Source organism: Electrophorus electricus, chromosome 25, assembly GCF_041902795.1.
Source record: "Electrophorus electricus isolate QZ-2024a chromosome 25, ASM4190279v1, whole genome shotgun sequence".
NCBI lineage: Eukaryota > Metazoa > Chordata > Actinopteri > Gymnotiformes > Gymnotidae > Electrophorus > Electrophorus electricus.
Window position 1 is genome coordinate 4,554,760 of NC_137521.1, and position 21,676 is coordinate 4,576,435.

The 21,676-nt window shown below is 40.1% G+C and overlaps 3 protein-coding genes and 1 non-coding gene across 7 annotated transcripts; 2 read left to right on the forward strand and 2 right to left on the reverse strand.

Annotated features, from left to right (window-relative positions):
• The first annotated feature begins 2,175 nt into the window (after nt 1–2,175).
• On the forward strand, nt 2,176–3,441 carry cfap276 (cilia and flagella associated protein 276). Of its 2 annotated transcripts, none has more exons than XM_027030077.3 (5): nt 2,176–2,375; nt 2,479–2,592; nt 2,805–2,830; nt 2,969–3,069; nt 3,236–3,441. In XM_027030077.3, the coding sequence occupies exons 1-5, from the start codon at nt 2,298–2,300 to the stop codon at nt 3,304–3,306; spliced, it is 390 nt and encodes a 129-aa protein (XP_026885878.1). In that variant the 5' UTR covers nt 2,176–2,297; the 3' UTR covers nt 3,307–3,441. The 2 variants fall into 2 exon arrangements, with proteins under 2 accessions (XP_026885878.1, XP_026885877.1); XM_027030076.3 differs by having other exon boundaries at nt 2,177–2,375; nt 2,715–2,830.
• A 176-nt stretch (nt 3,442–3,617) lies between these two features.
• LOC113590109 (small Cajal body-specific RNA 2) lies at nt 3,618–3,993 on the reverse strand. Its single transcript, XR_003412072.2, has one exon.
• Nucleotides 3,994–8,034: 4,041 nt separating this feature from the next.
• Nucleotides 8,035–15,972, forward strand: inavaa (innate immunity activator a). 3 transcript variants are annotated; one of them, XM_081707993.1, is made up of 10 exons: nt 8,035–8,393; nt 11,246–11,351; nt 11,660–11,793; nt 12,396–12,518; nt 12,732–12,963; nt 13,089–13,142; nt 13,251–13,479; nt 13,767–13,919; nt 14,170–14,896; nt 15,093–15,972. In XM_081707993.1, the coding sequence occupies exons 2-10, from the start codon at nt 11,297–11,299 to the stop codon at nt 15,183–15,185; spliced, it is 1,800 nt and encodes a 599-aa protein (XP_081564119.1). In that variant the 5' UTR covers nt 8,035–8,393; nt 11,246–11,296; the 3' UTR covers nt 15,186–15,972. The 3 variants fall into 3 exon arrangements, with proteins under 3 accessions (XP_081564119.1, XP_081564120.1, XP_035377954.2); XM_081707994.1 differs by having other exon boundaries at nt 12,780–12,963; XM_035522061.2 differs by lacking the exon at nt 8,035–8,393 and having other exon boundaries at nt 11,064–11,351.
• A 3,310-nt stretch (nt 15,973–19,282) lies between these two features.
• On the reverse strand, nt 19,283–21,676 carry rpl10a (ribosomal protein L10a). The gene is made up of 6 exons (XM_027030089.3): nt 21,597–21,676; nt 21,036–21,107; nt 20,777–20,857; nt 20,222–20,370; nt 19,748–19,920; nt 19,283–19,496 (listed from the first exon to the last, which is right to left on the reverse strand). Exons 1-6 carry the CDS (start codon nt 21,599–21,601, stop codon nt 19,326–19,328), a joined length of 651 nt encoding a protein of 216 aa, XP_026885890.1. The 5' UTR covers nt 21,602–21,676; the 3' UTR covers nt 19,283–19,325.

The following is a 21,676-nucleotide window of genomic DNA, read 5'->3' on the forward strand; positions in this document are numbered from 1 at the left end:
CCATTGATGGAATAATCTGGTTGTTCAGTATATTCAGGTAGTCAGCCGACCTCATTCTTTGGGCACATAACATTGCTGAATCTAGACCTGACCAACTGCAGCAACCCCAGATCATAGCACTGCCCCCACAGGCTTGTACAGTAGGCACTAGGCATGATGGGTGCATCACTTCAGCCACCTCTCTTCTTACCCTGATGCGTCTATCACTCTGGAACAGGGTAAATCTGGACTCATCAGACCAAATGACCTTCCATTGCTCCAGAGTCCAATCTTTATGCTCTCTAGCTAATTGAAGCCGTTTTTGCCAGTTAGCCTCACTGACAAGTGGTTTTCTTAAGGCTACACAGCTGTTTAGTCCCAATCCCTTGAGTTCCCTTCGCATTGTGCATTTACTTTCACTATTAAACATATCCCTGAGTACTATTGTTGTTTTTCTATGATTTGATTTCACCACACCTTTAAGTGATCGCCAATCACAATTATTTGAGATTTTTTCTGACCACATTCCTTCCTCGAAGATGATGTGTCCCCAGTCCTTCCACTTTTTAATAATGCGTTGGACAGTTCTTAACCAGATTTTAGTAGTTTCAACAATCTCCTTAGATGTTTTCTCTGCTTGATGCATGCTAATAATTGACCCTTCTGAAACAGATTAACATCTTTTCCACGACCACAGGATGTGTCTCTCGACATGGTTGTTCAACAAATGAGAAGCTACTCACTGCATCGCTTAGGGTTAAATAACTTGTTGCCAGCTGAAATATAATCACCCATGCAATAATTATTCAATGGGAGGTTCTTACCTGTTTGCTTAGTTAAATCCAGGTGATGTTTTGTGGATGCCAGAGGTCAGAGGATAATGGCCAGAGTGGTTCGAGCTTATAGAAAGGTAACAGTAACTCAAATAACCACTCATTATAAGCGGGGTATGCACACGAGCATCTCCGAATGCAAAACACATCAAACCATGAAGCAGATAGACTACAGTAGCAGCTGAACACACCAGGTGCCACCCCTGTCAGCTACGAACAGGCAGCTGAGGCTACACCATAATTGTACAACAGAAGAATGGAACATTGCCTCCTGATCTTATGAATCTCAATTTCTGTTATGACCCTACCATCATACCATTCAGATGGTAGGGTAAGAATTTGGTGTAAACAACATGAAAGCATGGATCCATCCTGCCTTGTATCAACAGTTCAGGCTGGTGGTAGTGGTCTAATGGTGTGAGGGATATTTTCTTGGCACACTCTGGACCCCTTAAAACTAACTGTGCATTGTTTAAATGTCACAGCCTACCTGAGTATTGTTGCTGACCATGTCCATCTTCTAACGGCTACTCCCAGCACAATAATACACCATATCACAAAGCTCAAATACTTCTCACACTGGTTTCTTGAACATGACAATGAGTTCACTGTACTCAAATGGCCTCCACAGTCACCAGATCTCAATCCAATAGAGCACCTTTGGGATGTGTTGGAATGGGAGATTTGCATCATGGATGCAACTGCGCAATGCTATGTCAATATGGAGCAAAATTTATATCATATTCAGGAATGTTATCAGCACTTTGTTGAATTTATGCCATGAAGAATTAAGGCAGGTTTGAAGGCAAAAGGGGGTCTAACCCAGTACTAGCAAGGTGTACCTAATAAAGTGGTTGGTGAGTATAGAAAGTGAGATTTTCAAAATTGTACAGAAGTATATATGGAGATACTGGACAGAGTTAGAGAAATCACCCGATCTCCTTTAGGGGTGACGGTCTCTTTCACCACAAACAGTCAGTAACAACAGACCACCTATTTCAATATATGAAAATACTGACCAAGATATTTAGCAGTAATTAGAAACATTTTGATGTTGCAGGATCCTACTAGAGACACAGAATTAATACTTGGCATCTGTGTCCCTTACATGAAACATAAAAGCACAGTACATAACACATAAAACAGAGTAAAACCTGATAAGGTTTGTAGCCTAAGTAAAACTTGAAGGCTCACAAAAATTTATGCAGGGGGGCATACAACCCAAAATATTTTCATAATGTGGTCATATCCAGTCATAGCCAGTGAGTATGTAGTGCAATATCTGTAACAGCCTGCCTTTGTTGCACTGCACATCTCCCACCCCCGTCTTCTGTTCATCGGACGGTGACGTCAAGATTGGGGGGGGTATAGTCTCGTAGCAACAGTGGGGGGACGGGGAACAACTTTACTGTAGAGGAATTTAGCTAACGTTAGCTAAGCCAACTTGTTAAACATTTCTGTAGTTTTTGCAGCACAATTGTGACAATGCCGCTAAATCGTGACCCTTTTCCTTTTCCTAGATACGAGAATGATCACACCTTTACAGGGAGTAAAGTATGCCAGGTAAATACTTTGCTGACCCAGCTAAGCAACATTAATGTAGACCGCCTGCTAGCCTAAATGTATGGCTCTCTCTCCTAGCTGAACATATTTTTACAATTCACAGAAACAACCTTTTGAAAAGCCCATTCATCTTGCGCAAAATGATGAACCATGGAGCCGTTTAAATGATACAGCAACTCTTGCCAGTACGAGGCGAAGTGTTTTCTTCCGTAAGGAGGTGAGGATCTAGCTAACACTACATTTGGCCTATTTGCCGTTTTTAATATATAGCTGCTATGTTTAGGTTATTCTAGTCATTCGTTTGAAACATGCATTTTTTTTGTTGTTGTTGTCGTCAAGACACCAAAAGATAGTCTGGACTTCCATCTCAGTTCTGTGTATGATAACCATCTTGATTTCCTGCGAACTAAAAATCAAGCCTTATTACAGCCAGAGACTCTGGTGGACAACCATGGGTACGTGTGATTTGTTTGAACTGTTCGTACAAACGTCCTTAGAATTGTTTGAATAAATTAAATCCACAACAGTTCGATAAATAAATACGGCAATGCAAGTTTGCGTCTTCATTTACCTACGGATTTGGGTCATTCCAGGGGAGAAAAGGGAGACGCTTCAAGCCACAATTGCAATGGGGTAGTCAGAGTCTGGATCAACCCACAGAAAGCGTCTATTTACAGCATTGAGGGAACGATTGGTGAGAAATGTTTTGTTTGTTTTTTCATTTTTTTACTGGATGCGACAAAGTATCAGCTTTATCCAGTATTTTTCAGCACAAAGAGGTGAATCATTATTTGCCTTGTGGACTGGTGCAGTCTACTTAACCTAGATATGCTAGCTAGCAAACTGGCTGTCTTTTTCAGAATCTCATCATAATGCTTCTACGAACCGAGGGTACTCCAGGAAGGACAACGGCGGATTTTATTCAACGTGAAGTGAACGCTAGATAACGATGTTATGTTCACGACTCGCTTAGCTAGTTAACGTTAGCTTTTTTTAGCTAGCTAGATTTCTATGCATACCTCGATAATCTTAGTCATTCACTGTGTAATAAAGGTTTCCGAATTAACTCAGTGTGTTGCCTTATTCGGTGCAAACACATAGATAAGGTTGGCTACTTAGCTAGTGAGCTACGTTAATGAAAAACATACTTCCCAAACACGCTTTTAGCTAACTAAAGCCCTCTTTATGTTAGCCAAATCTAGCTAGCTTCAGGAACCCACACCGAGCTGCCGTAGAAGTTGTGAAGATCAGAATCGCTTCTATACTCATTGGCCGCAAAATGAAAATTGGGGGCAAACCCAAATATCCAAACGGCACTAGTATATCTGATCAATTCATCATTTCTAACCACAATTTCTACTGTGGATCCCCAGAGTTTGCGAGCTAGCTTGCTGGCTATAAAGCGGCTGCACGCCCATTGCCATAATAGGCTAGCGAGTCAGTTTTTATCATCTCTGAATCAAAGCGGGGTAAAGCTCTGAACAGATCAAATAAGATCATGGTGTAGATTTTTAGGTTATTCTTACACTTACACACACGCGCACACAAACACACAGTCAAATCACTCGCACATAACAATAACCACGCTCACCACACAACACCACTCACGCAAGTAAGTGTACGTCCGGGTTGGCGTCACTTATACCACCTAAGAATCATGGGAAAGGCGAGGGAGGAAAAAAAACTAAAAAAATAAATGGCGCCCTAACGTGGACTTGGGGTGTATTTATTATGTTATTTGCTGTTGATGTTCAGTGTTCAGTGCAGTTCGGTTCATTTTCTGTTTTTGAACTTGTGCATTGTCACGAATGTATCGCCAAAGTGTGACGTCAGTGTCTCGATTATCTACAGCTGTCATATGACAATCTTTTTGCAGCAAACTATTTAAAAATTGGAAGAGGAATCGAGTACTGTATTACCTTTTTTTTTTTAATGGTCGAAAAAGTGTCACCTGTTAAAATTCAATTAAAAGCAGCAATGATGTCAACGGCAATTAGCTAGTCCCACATCTTGCACTCCTGGGAGTGCAGTGAAGGTTAATCTTGACTCATAATTGGATTGCAGGGGATGTCAGCAACGAGGGCTGACAGACACTAATACGCATATAAGTGTATGCGGCCTCACCAAACACAAGTGCAATGCTGACCTAGGCACAGCAAAGAAGCAGACAAGTGCATATGTGAAGGTGTTGCTTATGGTGTTGCAGTGGGAAAATGTGTGTGAAGACGGAAACATGCTTCCCCTTTGTTTGATGGCCACTGAGTTTCTTGTCAAAATTACTATTAAATTAAGAGCTTTTGCATAGTTTCAGCACAGAGGCACAATAACAGTATAATAAATATAACAGAACAGTTTATGTCAACTGCTGTGTTAATTTCATTTCTATACCAGTTGTGTTGAAATTAAAACATACTAAAATTTATAAAAACGTCCCCAAAATGTGTTTTAGATCTTAGTCATATCTTACTTTTCAGTAGTGCTTACTTAACATGCAGCAGTCTTGAAGTTTATACAATATATGACCATGTTCAGATTTGAGGTATTAGAGGTTTTAAAAGACTATGACATTACAAAGTCTGTTATTTGCTTTTTTAGAATTGTAGAGAAAGTACATACAAGGATTTTATGTATTTTATTTGTTTTCAGGTTTTTTGAGGAATACAAATATTAAATCACTTTCTTTTATTCTTCTATTTTCATTTAGCATTTGCATCACCTTATCAATATATTTCCAAATGTCCAAATAATACGAAACGGTGGCAAAACTGTCACATTGAAATAACAATTTTCTCTCACAATTTCTCTCTTCTCTTATTTTGTAACACTGCAAAGAAATTGCTTAAGGCATCACAAAAAAAAATTTATATAGCTGATTATTATTTATTTTGTTATTTTTGTTTTATTACATTTATAAAATAAAAAATCAAATTTTATGTTGCCCATGGCAGATCAGATAGCAAATCCATAATTTTTTAAAAAGTTTTGTATTTCCTGACCTATATGTTTCATGTTAACACAGTGACATTCTACTAGTCAGACCAGCATCTTATTTCAGTGGCTGAGGCTATATATATTATTGCTCAAAAAGTCTCACCAGGCTCTCTCTGTGGAGGTTAGTGGGAAATTAAAGCAAAGCTGTCATATTTCAAAATGCCTCCATACTGATGTTTTTAAATGAAGCCAGTTTCTTCCCTGATGTGATATATGACATAATTATTACATATTATATATAGTATATATAGTATATTATTACATACTAAACCTTTAGGGAACATAATGTAGAGCTTACTACTCTTAAACAATTTAAATTTTTAAACAAATACTGGATTCATTTGACAGCCTATGTATGACTTTGAACAAATTGTACCACTGAAGTAACAATTATAGTGATGTGTCCTGGTTGCTGGTATGAAGTGAGTGGGCTGGGCCCTATGTGAACCTCTAATAGGATATTTTTCATCTCATCCTGTGTATAGTTACAATTAAAACACTAACCGGTCTCCATTTCTCCCAAAGCATCTTACTGTTTGGAAGCATCTTAACGTTTGGACAGTATCAAAAGTCGTACTTACTCAGTCATCTTATTTTGAGCTTGGTACCAAAACACTTTGCGGAAAATGGGCTTTAAGCTCTACTTAGACAAGATAATTACTCCAAATTACAATAGTTCTCCCAGTCGTACTAAAAATGGGTTATGTGTGCTTGCTGTAGGCAAGATTTGCTCTAATTATATAATTTTTTTACCCTTATATTTCAAGGAAAATTTAAAGAACCCTGATCCCCCCACTGCCTGCTCTCCTAACCTCATATGATGATTAATGTGTTTTGACAGTATGACCATGTTACGAAAATGTTAATATATATCAGGAAAGAATGGTTTAATGGACAGAAAATGGGTTGTGCAGAGGATACCGGGAAACTTGTTGCACTTTTCACACTATTTTATATATTGGGGGATCAATAGATCACAATTTTTGCAAACTGCATACCAAATAAAAGAACAAAGTCTTGGCCAAACAGTTTGTATTCATTATATTTCCACATCTTATTTCAGTAAAGACTTTACATTTAAATAGTGAGTGTGCAATTGTTGCCCCATTAGCAGGTAAGTTGTCACACTATGTGGGGTAAAATGTCGCACTAGATTTTGCAACAAATGAAACCAATCAATTCATTGCTGGGTTTTTTTTTATATTATTATTCAAAATTAAATACCATTTCAGGAAAAAAAAGGCTTGATTAATTAGTAAACTTCATTAAAAATCACTGGATCAGTCGGGGAGCGTGGTATAGCGCATTAAAACAGTCCCACAGCAATCACAAATAAAACATTTCAAATATTCAATCAAAACTATTATGCAGTCTGCTACCTTCTTATTCCAGTAGATTGTAAGTATCTCATAATGCGCCTTGCCTTTCCCAGACAGGATATGACATCAGACCTAGACACAGACATCAGACAGACGCGCAAAACTTCCGTTCCACGTTTAAGTGCTTGGAAATATTAATGCCCCGGTCTCCACTACTTTGTTGCTATAGCCTACTATTTGTTCTTGCTGGAATATCTGTAAAGACTTTGTAGCTCTGATAGATCAAAATACATTTAGTATTAACTTCACGACAGACCTGTTGTTTTACTCAAAAAATATATATATCTTTAATCAACGGTCTGTGCACGTTTTATCTCACCACTTTCTAAATTTTAGTTAAGGGCGTTAACAGTACTGACAATAACAAATACAATTGATAAAATAATCTGCATTTTATATTAACCTGAAAATGTATAGCCTATACTTTCACTTATACTGAAAAATGTAGAACCAACCGCTCACTCATCTACTTTTCACAGCAAATGCACGTGGCTCTGTTGCGCTGCTGTTGAAAATTACCACTGCATTCACAGGTGGCTCCTCTCCGAATCCTCATTTACTAAAGAGATCCCTTTGGGCTGCCTGCTGCTTTTCACATGTAAATAAACCGGGTTTAATTAGCTGACCTTTATATTCAGGGAGTGGCACGGGTAGAGAGCTGACCATCTGCCGAGCGCACGATACGCCTGTTCGCCTTCCACCATAAAAGAAACCAAAGGTCTTAGGGCGTAGGTGGAAAGCGTGTAGTCATACTAGATATGCTACAAAAAGGCATAAACAAAGCAAAACGTAGTTTCCTGGCGTAAAATGTTTCAGTGTTTCGGGTTGGGAAAAACATTACCCATCACCAACACCACTGTTTGAAGGTTGAAAATTAACATTCTGTTTCTTTGCAAACAGTGTACTTTATTACTTTAATACAATTTGAATCTCTCTCTCTATCTCTCTCCCCGTATGCGCATATATATATATATATATATATATATATATATATATATATATATATATATATATATATATATATATATATATATATATATATATATATATATATATATATAGGGAGAGGGAGATAGAGAGAGATAAGGCCTAAAACATGCAACAGCAGCAACAATAAAAGTGGACACTATTCATCAATTCTAAAGAACTATTCGACAGCTGTCTCAGGCACTCGCCTCTTGTTTAACTTTTTTGTCTCGCCTTTCTCCCGCTGATTCCATTCAAACTGCGCCAACCCTCTTTGCCAGACGTGTGCTGCACCCGGAAAGCCTGCAACTCAGGGATGTGATAATAAAAGGGGAAGTACTAAATTATGCTTTTTTTCATTCTATGCTCAGTAAGACAGACGAACTATGTCGAGTTTCTTATATCCATGCAATGTAATTAGTACCCTATTTATTCGTTGATAGTAGGTAATTATTCAAAATACTGGGGCATTCGTTTATATTGCATTAACAAAATATGAGACACCTTCCCTGCTGAGAAATGGAATGGTACGGTCCAAAACTGTGCCGTTTGAACACGCCTCTTACTCACGTCCAGATTCGCATCAGCAGCACACTGGAATACCCTGGCATGCGAGCATCTGCCTGAATGGATTCAGAAGGCTGCCCACTGGCAGACGGACCGCTGCGTGAATGGTTTAAAGGTAACCTTTTTTCTAATCAACATCTTCTCACAGCACTCTATCTTAGGTTGTCTGAAGAGCCTTAATTAAAGGCTCATAAACAATAAACATCAAACATATACTTGTAAATGTGTCTTTTAAAAAGTGTAACTATAACACAATGAAAATGTTTTTACATTGCATCCTTCAAGTGGACTCTTGGTCTTCCGTCACAGTAGTAGTCTAATATATCCAATCCTAAATTGAAATTTAAGATGTTAAAAATGTAAAGAGGATTCTACTACTACTACTACTACTACTACTACTACTACTAATAATAATAATAATAATAATAATAATTGTATAAACCAAGTTAATATATTTATAATTTATTATAAAATTAAAACATTTTGGTTACTTGAGTGCAACCGACATACAAGTGATTCAGTCACAATTTTTATGTTAATAACAATGTGGAAGATTTTGTGAATGGATGCCAACAATCCTTGCAAGTAATCAGATTTTTTTGCATGGTGGGCCATGGTATGTACTGTACATTTTAGTATATTTAGTTTTACTTCAGATAAAAGCTTATTGGTTGATAGTCATATGTTAAGAAGTATGTTGCTGAGAACTTTAGATAACCAAGGACCTTTACCTTAGGTAATTGATTTCCTATTTATTTTTCAAGGAGGCTTGAGTTACCGAAGGTATTATTGTTGTTTAACGCATTTTTTGGTCTGGATTAAATGTAGTTGATTCAAATGAGGGCTGTGTTGTGATGACATGCCTTTGCCCTCCACAGTCATTTTGCCTCTCTGCCATTTAATTGTCTTTAGCTTTTCACCAGATACGGAAATAAGTCATCCTCTAAAGTCGTTTTGCCTCTCCCATAACATCAGCAGCTATGCGCTTCAGCACCCCTTTAATTACAGACTGCATGTACATTCTGGGTTGGCTTCAAGTCTCCCTTCAGAGTTTCCAAGGCCTGGCCTGCTTTGGGAATTCCAAGCCCCAGCCACAGTGGTAATGAATATAACTTCGGAGGTATTCCAATAGATTGCAGCCCTACAAGCACACAAGGGTGGTGGGCGAGCCAGATGAGACGATGTCATATTCACACCATAACCTCTGGCTTTGAAAACACCCTTTTCCTGTGATGCCTCATCGCTATGCTTCACTGAGCTATGAAGATGGGTGGGACAGTGGGCTACAGCAGTTCTTCTCAGAGGATCAGATCACTGTCTATGTGCTATGTCCTGTAGTGCTCATTAGATGCAATTAGCTATGTAATCTAGATGGATGCGAAGTCTTGTTTCCGGGGTGGAGCTCAGCTTGAATGTGGTGCTTGTCTGGTCAGCATGTCCAGCTCTGCCTTTTTTTGGAGGTTGCAGTGAATAAGGCACACTTTGTTGCAGTGACCTAATTCATTCCATGGTTTTAAACACATTCACTCACTCACACACACACAAAGAAAGAGAGAGAGAGAGAGAGAGAGAGAGAGAGAGAGAGAGAGAGAGAGAGAAGGGGAGAGAGAATTGTATACTCTGCATTCTCAGCCTAAGCAGATATTGTCATCTCAGCAAATTGGCCACATTGCTGTGTTGAGATGAGGATTTTGTTGATGTGCTTTAGAACTTGGAGGGCATAACGGGGCAAGCTGGCCTCTGTGCAAAGTCACAGGTCTGCATGAGGAAAAAGCCATCAGGGCTACAATAGAGTCTGCTCCGATATACTCATGTTAAGAGATCTCGTCACCATCCGGGAAAAGGCTATGATAACGATAGACAGACAAAATAAACACGCCAAGAATATCTTGACTCAGGGGAATGTATTTTACCTTCCTGGCTTGTTTCAGGAAATTGTAAATTGCTCAGGAAAATATAGGGAAAAAATGTAGAAATTAGCTTGTTCTAGTGAGGCCAAGCACATTTCAGGACCAATGCTAACCAGTCGTGAATCATGAGTAACATCTACTTGACTCTTGATTTGAAAAGGTCCTTTGTTCACTATCTGAATTCCTTTGGGAGGATTATACCACAGCCTTGAGTTGCTCACTGAAAACAAATGCAGAACTTTTGTGCATGTTTAGTTGCTGTTTAATGTCCATCTTATTCAAAGTGGGTCAGTCTACAGGGGCAGGCATGCAGCCCACCATGACAAAATTAGGCCAACGGTATTCCTTTTCACCTTACTGATTATTGGTGTTCCAGTTTATCTTATTATGAAAAGCATTTTGTACCCCCTTGAAAAAAGAGATGCCCTAATAGAAATAATAGTGTCACAAGCCTAAGGCAGGGTCAGGCCTAAGACATTGTTCCTCTCCAAAGGCTGTGCTACAGCAGTGGCATGCTGAAAGAGAGATGTTCAGGGAGGGGTCGAAGAGGAACAGGTGCAGGCCAAGGGAGGGGGAACCTCCCATTCAGCCATCTGGTTTCTTTCGGGGTGTCCAGTTTCCCAAACATGTTCCCTCACGCTGTTGATCAACACATTAGTGTGCGCCGGCAGTCGCACACGCCCGCAGTGTGCCAGGTCTCCATGGTGCTATGTGGAGCATTAGCCCCCGCACATGTGCACGGTCAACCACGCGTGCTTCTATTGTGTGGCAAGACATTAAAGTGGTTGAGGAGGCGGGAGGGGTGGAAGGAGGTGGAGGGTGGATGGGTGGAGATGCTGAAAGAGATCACTTGTGCCTTCTTTCGTCTCAGTGCTGGGGTAGCTACTGAGGAGCCAGGATCACGGGATTTGCCTCTGGAGCTCGTGCTTTGCATATGATGCATTACAAATTTGCTTGACAAATATCAAGTGGTTGGTTGACTCCAAGAGCAGGAGATATAAGCAGAGATAAAAACAAGAGAAAGACTTAAAGCTCATGTTTTGTTTCACATGTGCAGAGACTGTGGACCTGTAGATCTACTGCTTGAAGGAGAACACACAAAATAAACATGGAATGCAAAGAGGAAATCAGTGACTCGGACAGTGGGATCATCCTAAATTCTGGTAAGCACTTCAGATTCACACATATGAGAGGTCAGTCCACAAATATATTTTATTGCATTAATGAACCAGTTAGTGAACCATCTGCAAAAATGTAAGTTTAGTTTTATCGACACCAGAGTTTGCCAGTAGCTTTAGTAAATGTCTGACTAGCATCCTGACAAAGGCTCTGTGGTATTATTTGAATTCAGTGGTAGCATTGATGTTTGGGTGGTTTCAGTAGAATAAGACAGGCTCTGTAATGCAATGGCTTCGTAACTGCTAAGCCTAGCTATGTAAGGAAGTCAAATACATTGCTTTGTTTCTTCAAGGTCCAGATAGCCCAACGTCTCCTGTGAAGGACCTAAGCACACATACACGGGCCATGAGGCTTAAACACCAGGCCCTGGAGGACAGGCTGGAACAGTGTCTTTTGGAGCTGAAGAAACTCTGTATTAGGGAGGCTGTGAGTGCTATCATCCTGCTTGCACTACATGAAATCTTACATGAAAAAATTCATGTGAGTTTGGAGCAGTTATTGTGCATCTTAAATACAAAGGTGGTATAATATTTTATTGTAATTAATGGGAATTGAGCTTTATATGGATCCCTAAAAGTAGCTAACGAATCAGCTAACCAAGCATTGTGAAGCAGGCGGAATCAGCTAACCAATCATTGTGACGCAGTCTGGCATAGGTGGCAGTCCTTTTGTCTTGACAAGTGAACATCAATGGAGCCACTAAAGCAAGTCAATAGTGGACTGTCCTAAAACAGATGCTTCCTTACAAGTTAGTCAGGGAGATATGCATTCACTGTGAGCCACCAGCCCAGAAGCTTTAAGTACAGACTCCAACATAAAACATAAAATCACCTTTTGTGTATGTAATTGAAAAAAACATCTGTTTGTTGAATGATAGCCAAATCTAGATTTAGCCAAACACTGCTAATGTTGCTTTTGATTAAATTGTCATTTCTAAACAAAGCAGCATTGCTTTCTTTAAACAAACATTGGTATTTTTTGCATTAAGACTTATGATAACATGTTCATAACATATTTTGTTTCCATAGGAGTTAACTGGAAAGTTGTCATCTGACTACCCTTTGAGAGCTGACGAGAAGCCTCCACAGGTCAGGCGACGGATTGGTGCAGCCTTCAAATTAGACGAGGGGTTGATTCCCCAGGACAGGGAGGTATAGCAGCCAGTTCAACAATGATATTTGCTCCTCCTTGTGCCAGATGTTAGTTTTAAACAAGTAAACCCACATAGGTCTTCAAATGCTTTACCAGATGTTCAGTTTACTTTCATGCTCTTTTGGTATCGTATCCAAATATTGATTTAGAGAATGAAGATATTTGTGGGAACACTGGCCCATCGCTGTTAACAGTGTTAGGAATTTCTTTAGGAATCAGAGCTGCGTGCACTTGAGGCCGACCTGGCTCTCCACCAGCAGATTTACGAGGCAGTGCGAAGGCTGTCACTCGAGGAGAACCTGAGCAAGCCAGTGAGGAAGAGCCGTCTACAGCAGTGCAAGCATGAAGAGAGGAAGGTAAAAGAGCTGCAGGAAGCTGTGCTGAAACATCACGTGAGCCATGGCTGCGTCTCGCCACAGACCTGCTGCTCCTCCAGACAGCCAGGCAAGTCCACTCTGGCTTTCTCTGTGTCAATGTCTGATGGTTGCCAATGAAACATTAAAAGCATATAACTGAACATGATTTCTGTAGTAAGCTATAATAATGCTGAACTTTGGTTCAACTTTCAGACCTGTGCATATCAGATGACAGCTTGCTGTCCGATGCTGTGACCCTTGATGACGGTAAGGGTTGTATCCCTTTACACTACATACACTGTGTCACTTTACACTCCGGTGTCATACATTGGAAAGCAAATGTTTACGCTCACTCAGCTACTTCTATGTGGACAGAGTTCGAGGTGAGCCCACTCTCCCCAAAGGCACCTGACTCTGAGCCCAGGTTGCAGTGCTTGGTGACCCACATTCTTTCCCCCAGCCGTGGCCCACTGCAGGCCAGCTCCAGCTCCCGCATGGAGTATGAGCACTCGCCTGTGCAAAACTCCCCATGGAGAGAGTCCAGTCTGGATGAGCCCTATGAGAAACACAAGCAGGCTCCATCTTCCAGCAGCAGCACGTCAAGGTAAGTGGTGGAGAAATGTGGCTCTGTATGTGTATTAGTAATAAAGCTGGTGAAGAGACTATATTTCTATAAATTGTTAAATTATAAGAAGCATGCCTCACAAACATAGTATGCCAAGTTCAATTTGATGATAATATTGAAATTAGGCTCTAGTGAGTTGATGAAATTACAGCCATATTCCCTAAAGGGAAAATGCTCGATTAAAGATGAACAAGCTGTTTACTATTACCATTACCCTGTAATGGGAAGTAATATTGATCACGCTTGGGCCTCTGTGTGTCCGACAGTCCGACAGGAACCCTGACAGAGCTGGGACTGGCGGACATACCTCCTGCACCCCAGTTTGTTTTCAAAAGCCTGGCTATGCACAACAATCACTCCAACAGTGCCCCCTCCACCCCGGAGCTGCCACTACGCCGCCACATTTCTCAGTCCTTTAGGTAACGTTCTGTCAACAGATCCAAGATCATACTTAACAAACAACTACATTTGGAAAGCCATTTTCATTTTTATCAGATTTGTAGTTGACTCCATTATTAATTAAATAGTAATAGGTATCAAAATTAAGACTAGCATTTTGGTGGAAGGAATTGATGTAATGATGAGAATAGCTCAAAATGACTCACTTATGTAAGATGAGTATTTTGAATCTAGTTCCACTACCTGATATGGCAATGATATTGATAACAGGCTTCCAAGAACCAAGCCAGACCCAAGCAAACCTAACTTGGACCTGAGCCGTGGGCGGAGCAAGCTCCCTCGCCGCCATGTCACTGACTTCGCCCTGGTCTACTCTGTCCAGCGGCTGTATCAGTGCAGCTCGGAAGATAGCAGTTCAGAGCACTCTGTGTCCTCGTGTGCAAGCTCATCCAGCCGGGACTCCACCTCTGAGGGGATCAAAGTCTGCCCGCCTCCTTATGGTTACCGCCAGTACCATGCTGCACACAAAGCACCGGGCAAACAGCCTTCTATGCCACTCCCCAAAAACAGCAAGGTCCGTCCTACAGCCAGCTCCTGCCAGCACGCCCAGCCTACATCCCAGTCTACGTCCCAGCCCAGCAGCCAAGATAGCACCCCTCTCAGGGGGGATGTGGGAAAGCTGAACCCAGTGGTGACCTCGCTGGCTGAACCAGTGAACATCAACAAGATGCAGCAGCCAGATTCAACTAAACGTGTGCATAAGCCACCTCCGCCATACCCCAGTCTGTGTCGTGGTCCTTCACTGAAGGAGCATCGCGATCACCCCATAAGGCTACTCCCCCGGGAGGTCGTATCAAACGACCTCAGGTCCTGGCATCAGAGGTACACCACTGAAGACATAAAACCCCGGGCACTAGAACGACATGGGTTTATGCATGTGAAATGTCTTCCAAACCAAGAGCCCCCTCCATACCACCAGATCCAACCTCACAGACAGGTAAAGAGCCACTATAAAATATAAGATATAAAAAGTCTTTTGATTCCGCAGATCAACCAAGTTATTGGTTCATTAGTCACTGAACTTATTATAGATAAAAGTATACTGAACAGCAAGTAAAGTATGAAAGTGGTGACATATCTAAAATAATCAATTAAGATATAAAAAGCTGATAAGATGTTGTTGTTCTTTGCAGGCTCCTCAGAAAGTGATTCTGCAGAGGGCCCCTGATGGGACTCCTTTACAGTGGTATGAAGAAGATGACTGTGAGATTGTAAGCCAGGTCTAACAACTGTCTGCTGGAATCAGCTATGCACAACACAAACGTCCTGTCAGGCTTCGCTAAACATATTTTGAAACATTTTTCGTACACAACCTTTTTATCTATTTATTGAGCCAATGGACTCTATTAATGCCTTCAGGTATAATGCTGGTAACATGCTGATTCTCAACAAGATTTTGACCAAAAAGTGAAGCTGGCTAAATGCTTATGGTGCATCTTTATATTCACTGTTACCCTTACATCACTGACTGAAATTCAAGTCTGAGACTTATTTGTAAGGCATCATGCCACATATTTAGTGAAATTATTATTATTATTATTATTATTATTATTATTATTATTACTGTGGTGTGCTACATTTTTGTCTATGACAACAATTGCTATTTATGCTATTGCTATTTCATAACAATTCTCATAAAAAGCAATTTCCAGGTATATCTTTGTGTCTGGTACACAGTTTTACATTTAAAAAAAGTATTTCTTAGTTTTTTTAGAGCCTCAATTATTTAATGTAATGCATTACAAGTTTATATAATATTTATGTTTTTTTTATTATTATTTCTTGCTAAATTAAGCTAGATCTTTTCCTAACACTTCTGGAATTTATATATTTAAATGTTTTGCTAGATGCTGCTATGCTGTTTTGTATGATTATAGGCAGTCTGTTAGCCTTAATGTACCTGCACATATCTTCCTTTTTCAGGTGATATAAAGCAGCTGTCCATCATTTTACTAAATGTACTAACCATTTAAAACATATTTTATGTTATTTATAATAAAACATAGACTATCATGATGTCCATTTAATTAATTTTAATTAATTTTTACCACACATCCTAAGAAAGAATCCAAAAACACCTTCTTACAATCACTAGACAAATACCATTATAGACCAGTATAAGCATAAATACTAAATCTTGGAGTACACATCCTAAAATGATATCCTAAAATACATAAAATGGCCAGAAACATGGATCTTCAAGAAACCTGTCTGATTTCACCACAAAGAGAGAATGTGCTACCTTTATTTATCAAAAATTATGATTCGCAACCACAAGGCAGGGACTTGTAGAAACCAGACAAGGATCATACATTTGATGATGGAACACAGGACCATGGTGTAGAGGTCAAGCATTATCAAGCAACAAGGACACATCCACTGTATCAGAGGGTGCTGACTGCAGACAGATATTCACAGACATGAGATAAAATAGGTGACCAAGTAAAATAAATATACCCTCTGGGGTGAGAGTCATACTGCTCTATATCTCCCTTACCTTCTACAACTACAAGCTGCTTAGACATATACACCTTGTCCCATGGAGTTGCTTTCATACGCACATTGTTGTGTTCGGCCAAGTCATTTCCTCTTTCTTTTCTTACTGCAAGCCAAAGTTATTTTTCTTAGCCAATTTGTGATCTACTTTCTCCTTATCTTTTAAAATTGCACAACATGTGCTGGATGTACAGTGTTATGCCTAACCCACAACTATACTTATCTACAGCACTGATTTCTCTCATCTGATTACTGGGACCACCACTGCTGTTCACCAGTACTTCCCACACGCTTCCTTGTGGCCAAGCCTGCCTAAATGTTTTTATTTTTTCCTCTAATTACTATTCTCTCCAAGCTTATGATCCAAGCCCAAATGCTTCCTTATGACTTTAAGACTGATCACTGTACAACCAACTCATCATTCATGCAGATATTGAGACCATGCAAAAAGTCTGGGGAAGACTTACAGGAGGTGAAACAAATTGGTCATCAACAATACCATAGACCAAGGGTGCTTATCTTTGGTTGGTTGGCTGTTTGGTTGTGAAGATATGGTAATCATTTTTAAAAATTCCCTGATAACCATACAAACTGCATCTACAGGATAATGTTCTATTGGAATATGAAATACTCATGGTTAACTTCTGCAAAGTTACTCCTAGTGCCTCTGCTGTGCATTTGATTAATTCAATGGTGCGGCCAAAAAAAAAGGTCACACTCTAATATTTATTTGGACCGGCTTTGGCTTTGATTATGGCAAGCATTTGTTGTGGCAACGTTTCCACAAGCTTCTGCAATGTCACAACATTCACAAAGATTCTCAATGGGGTTCAGGTCTGGACTCTGTGGTGGCCAATCCATGTGTGAAAGTGCTGTCTTATGCTCCCTGAAACACTCTTTCACGATTTGAGCCCGATGAATCCTGGCATTGTCATCTTGGAATATGCTAGTGCCATCAAGGAAGAAAAAAATCAATTGATGGAATAACCTGGTCGTTCAGTATATTCAGGTAGTCAGCCGACCTCATTCTTTGGGCACATAACATTGCTGAATCCAGTCCTGACCAACTGCAGCAACCCCAGATCATAGCACTGCCCCCACAGCCTTGTACGGTAGGCACTAGGCATGATGGGTACATCACTTCAGCCACCTCTCTTCTTACCCTGATGCGCCCATCACTCTGGAACAGGGTAAATCTGGACTCATCAGACCACATGACCTTCCATTGCTCCAGAGTCCACTCTTTATGCTCCCTAGCTAATTGAAGCCATTTTTGCTGGTTGGCCTCACTGACAAGTATTTTTCTTAAGGCTACACAGTTGTTTAGTCAAAATCCCTTGATTCCCTTCACATTGTGCATGTGGAAATGCTCTTACTTTCACTATTAAACATATCTGAGTTCTACTGTTGTTTTCCTACGATTTGATTTCACTACACATTTAAGTGATCGCCGATCACGATTATTCAAGGTTTTTTTCTGACCACATTCCTTCCTCGAAGATGTTTCCTCACTGTCCTTCCACTTTTTAATAACGCATTGGACAGTTCTTAACCCAATTTTAGTAGTTTCAGAAATCTCCTTAGATGTTTTCTCTGCTTGATGCATGCCAATAATTTGACCCTTCTGAAACAGATTAACATCTTAACCACAGGATGTCTTTTGACATGGTTGTTTAACAAATGAGATGCTACTCACTGCATCAGTTAGGGTTAAATAACTTGTTGCCAGCTGAAACAATCAACCATGCAGTAATTATCCAATGGGAGGCTCTTACCTATTTGCTTAGTTAAATCCAGGGGGTGACCTTTTTTTTGGTCAGGCAGTGTATACACACACATATACGTTAATGCATATAGACTGCATGAGTACACAAGAAACAACCAAGCATGCAAGAAATGCATTGGTGAAGCAGATTTTGTTTCCACTCTTGCTGAAGCTACATATTTGTGAGAAAACACTCACAGCGATGTTCTATTGAAAGACTTTCCTGTTGCTTTCCGGAAACAAATTAAGGCTTCTCTGTGATTGTTTGTTTTGTCAGACCTAAAGGACAAAATGGGCCATTTCATTGAACATGACTCTCTAGCCACAGCTACTACAGGAAAACCAATCTGCCCACAACTAAAGCTGGCTCAACTGTATCATTCTTCACTGACCAAACTCTTAGTTTAGGTACTCATTAAAATACAATTGAGGTCAGACAGCAAATATGCATAAGCTATGGTAACACAGCACAGCCTGGGAAACTGCTTAACCATGTATACCATTTGCTGCCTCTCCCTCCTGCTTTATACCACTAAAGTTCTTAATTTTGTTAGGAGATAAAAGGGATGTTCCATCACTACTTCCATATGATGACTTTCACTGCCAGGACTACGAACAGACTTTGCAGCAGACATCAAATTTAACAATCCAGCAACACAGGAAGTACATTTGTCCTGTTTCAGATATGGATGTCTTATTTCCAATATTAGCATAACACTAAAACACCACCTGCTAATAGTAGCACGTAAGCATTAACTAATCAGCAATCCACAAGCCTAAATTTTTACATTCAAAAGCATCCTGATTTGTGCCATGAATACTCATTTGGTACAGTGGTCACAGTACAAACTGAACAATGTCATAAGGAACCCTAAATATCCACTACTCACTGGCAATACCTTGAACAAAACAAATTCATTGCATTCCAGTAATTGTTTATGAAAAGAATTTACTGATTTGTTAGTGCAAGTACTGTTTGTTTACAATCAGTATATCAATTTGTGTGTAGACCTAGTGAATACTTGGATCACAACAGGAAAAAAAAAATTGGCACAAGCATGCTCTGGATTACTCCATATTTATTGTAGAAAAGCAAAAAGACAGTCTAATAAAGACGCTGAGGCTTTCCCATGGTGCTCTTGATATAGAGGGCTCGAACATTCTGCCAGTTCTTCTTCAACAGAGACACCAGGAAGTTAACAGCAAGATGGATGTTGTACACCAGCTCATCCTCAGACATCCTCACATGGCCCACTGCCACAGCCAGACAAAGCACCTAAACACAGACACCAGCAGACAGCTCAGTACAATACTCAGGGATTAGTACACTAGTCACAATAAGGAACACCAATAAGGATGAGAAGACTTCCATTTTAGCATTCCAAATATATTACCAATGCAAGAACTGTAGTTTTTAAAACTTTAAAAGTGCAAAGTCTCATACCCATTTCCAAACTTTCATTTTACTTTTTTACTCACATGCAAGAATTTCATGTCACAAAGTTGTTTAATAGTACAAATTCATACCTTCTTCATTTGGAACTTGATGGTAGATTTGACTTCATCCACCTTCGTAGTCAGGTTTTCATTGTGGGTGAGCAGTGATGGGAACTTGCCAGCCTTGTTCAGACCAGGACCAAGAATACGAGGGATCTGCTTAATCAGGGACTCAGAAGCTAGGAAGGCATCATACTTCTTTGCTGTAATGTACATGAAAGTGTGAATTATTAATTTAATCATGGCATCTCTCAGGCTCCTATTCCACCCATCCTCAAAGTGCGCCCTCGTCATACTTCAGCGCAAAAGGGGCAGAGATAGAGAACAGGTAGTAGGAATGGTGCTTGTTCATTTACACAATTTAAAAAGGAATATTTTTTTAAAGAGTGCACACAAACTCTAAGCTTAAGTGTTAAACCAGTTTCATATCTATTTGGTTAGCATGCAGATATGCTAAACTCATACAAGCTTCAAGATTTTTTGTTGAAATTCATAAGAGCTAACCGAGCTTCTTGACCAGCTTCTTGTTCTTGTTGAGCTTTTTGAGGGCTTCAATGTCCATGTGTGGGATATCTGCAGCCTTGGCTTCATCACAGTGCTGCTGGTCACCAAGCACACAAACAGAGAACTTGGGACGCGGGGTGGTCTTCAGTCTGTCCAAGACAAAGAAAGAAATCCAATCCATTGATACCACAATGGGATAAGTTCATATGTAAAGCCAACGGATGCAAAACAAAATCATCTTACCCATACCATGCTGGCTGGCGTCGACAGTACAGTCATACAATTAAATTGGTCGGCTTAGGGATGAGAGCACGAGTACCCACGCCCTTAGCCTCCCCTCATGTTTTAAGACCCAGGGTAGGGGTCCGCCTGCTTTACCAACCCAGATGAGGGAGGTGTGCAGACTACCCAGAACCGTTCTCCACTGCCTACCCCTAGCCTGTCAGAATCATTTAGGACCAACCTTCTGAAGGCCAACAATAAAATGCCATGTATGGAGGTTCAGAGTAGGGGGTTGGCAGAGAGAAGATTGGGTGGAACAGTAAAGGCCCGAACCTGACAGTGCCTGAGAAACGCTTGTCCTTCTGAGGATCATAGTTCTTCAAGCTGATCTGAAGCTCCACCGTCTCCAGAAACCTGCAAGGCAGGCAGCAAAGATAAAAATCCATCCACAGATCATTTTGCCAAAATGATGTGGAAATGATGTGGAGACGAAACCAGTAAAGTGTATTGAGTTAATGTATTCCTAGAAAAATCCAGTACTCTGCATAGGTTTCATTAATTGGTTAAAATATGCTAGACATCTGGGCCTTACTTTCTCCTCTTAGCAATGGAGCCAGCCTGGACTTCCCGAACAGCCTCGTACAACGTGTCTCTCGAAACCTTGCTGTAATAAAAATTTTAAAAAAAAGAGAAATTTAAATCAAAGAGTCCTTTTAAAACGCACAATTAGTCATTCTGAACCTGCACCTGCAACAGGTAAACAATTCCAGGGTTTATATTATTCTATACTACTATTATGGCTCCGTATGCGTAAATCTTTGAAGAGAATCTGCACTGTAATATAACACCAAAACAAATTACAATAACATAGTGCAAAACTAAGCGTCTACATTTACAAAATAAAATTGATTATTGCCCAGATTTAATTGGATTAAGATTCTGAATACCGAGCTAGCTAAACAGGCAGCCCGCTAAACTAGCTAGGCTAGCTAACGTGATACGCCGTGAGCATTAAGACTAGCTTTCGTATATTTTCTTAACCCTATATACCAGTATAAAAACTAAAATATACAAAATATCACTGCTATTTTTAAAAGATGAAAAAGAAACAAAATGGACCAAATCTTATATTTTGCCAAGTTTTCCACTACACCTCATTTCGGCTTGTCGTCCCTGCCACACGGAGCTCAAAAAGGAAGGAGTAAGGGAAGTTACGCCAAATATACGCGGCTG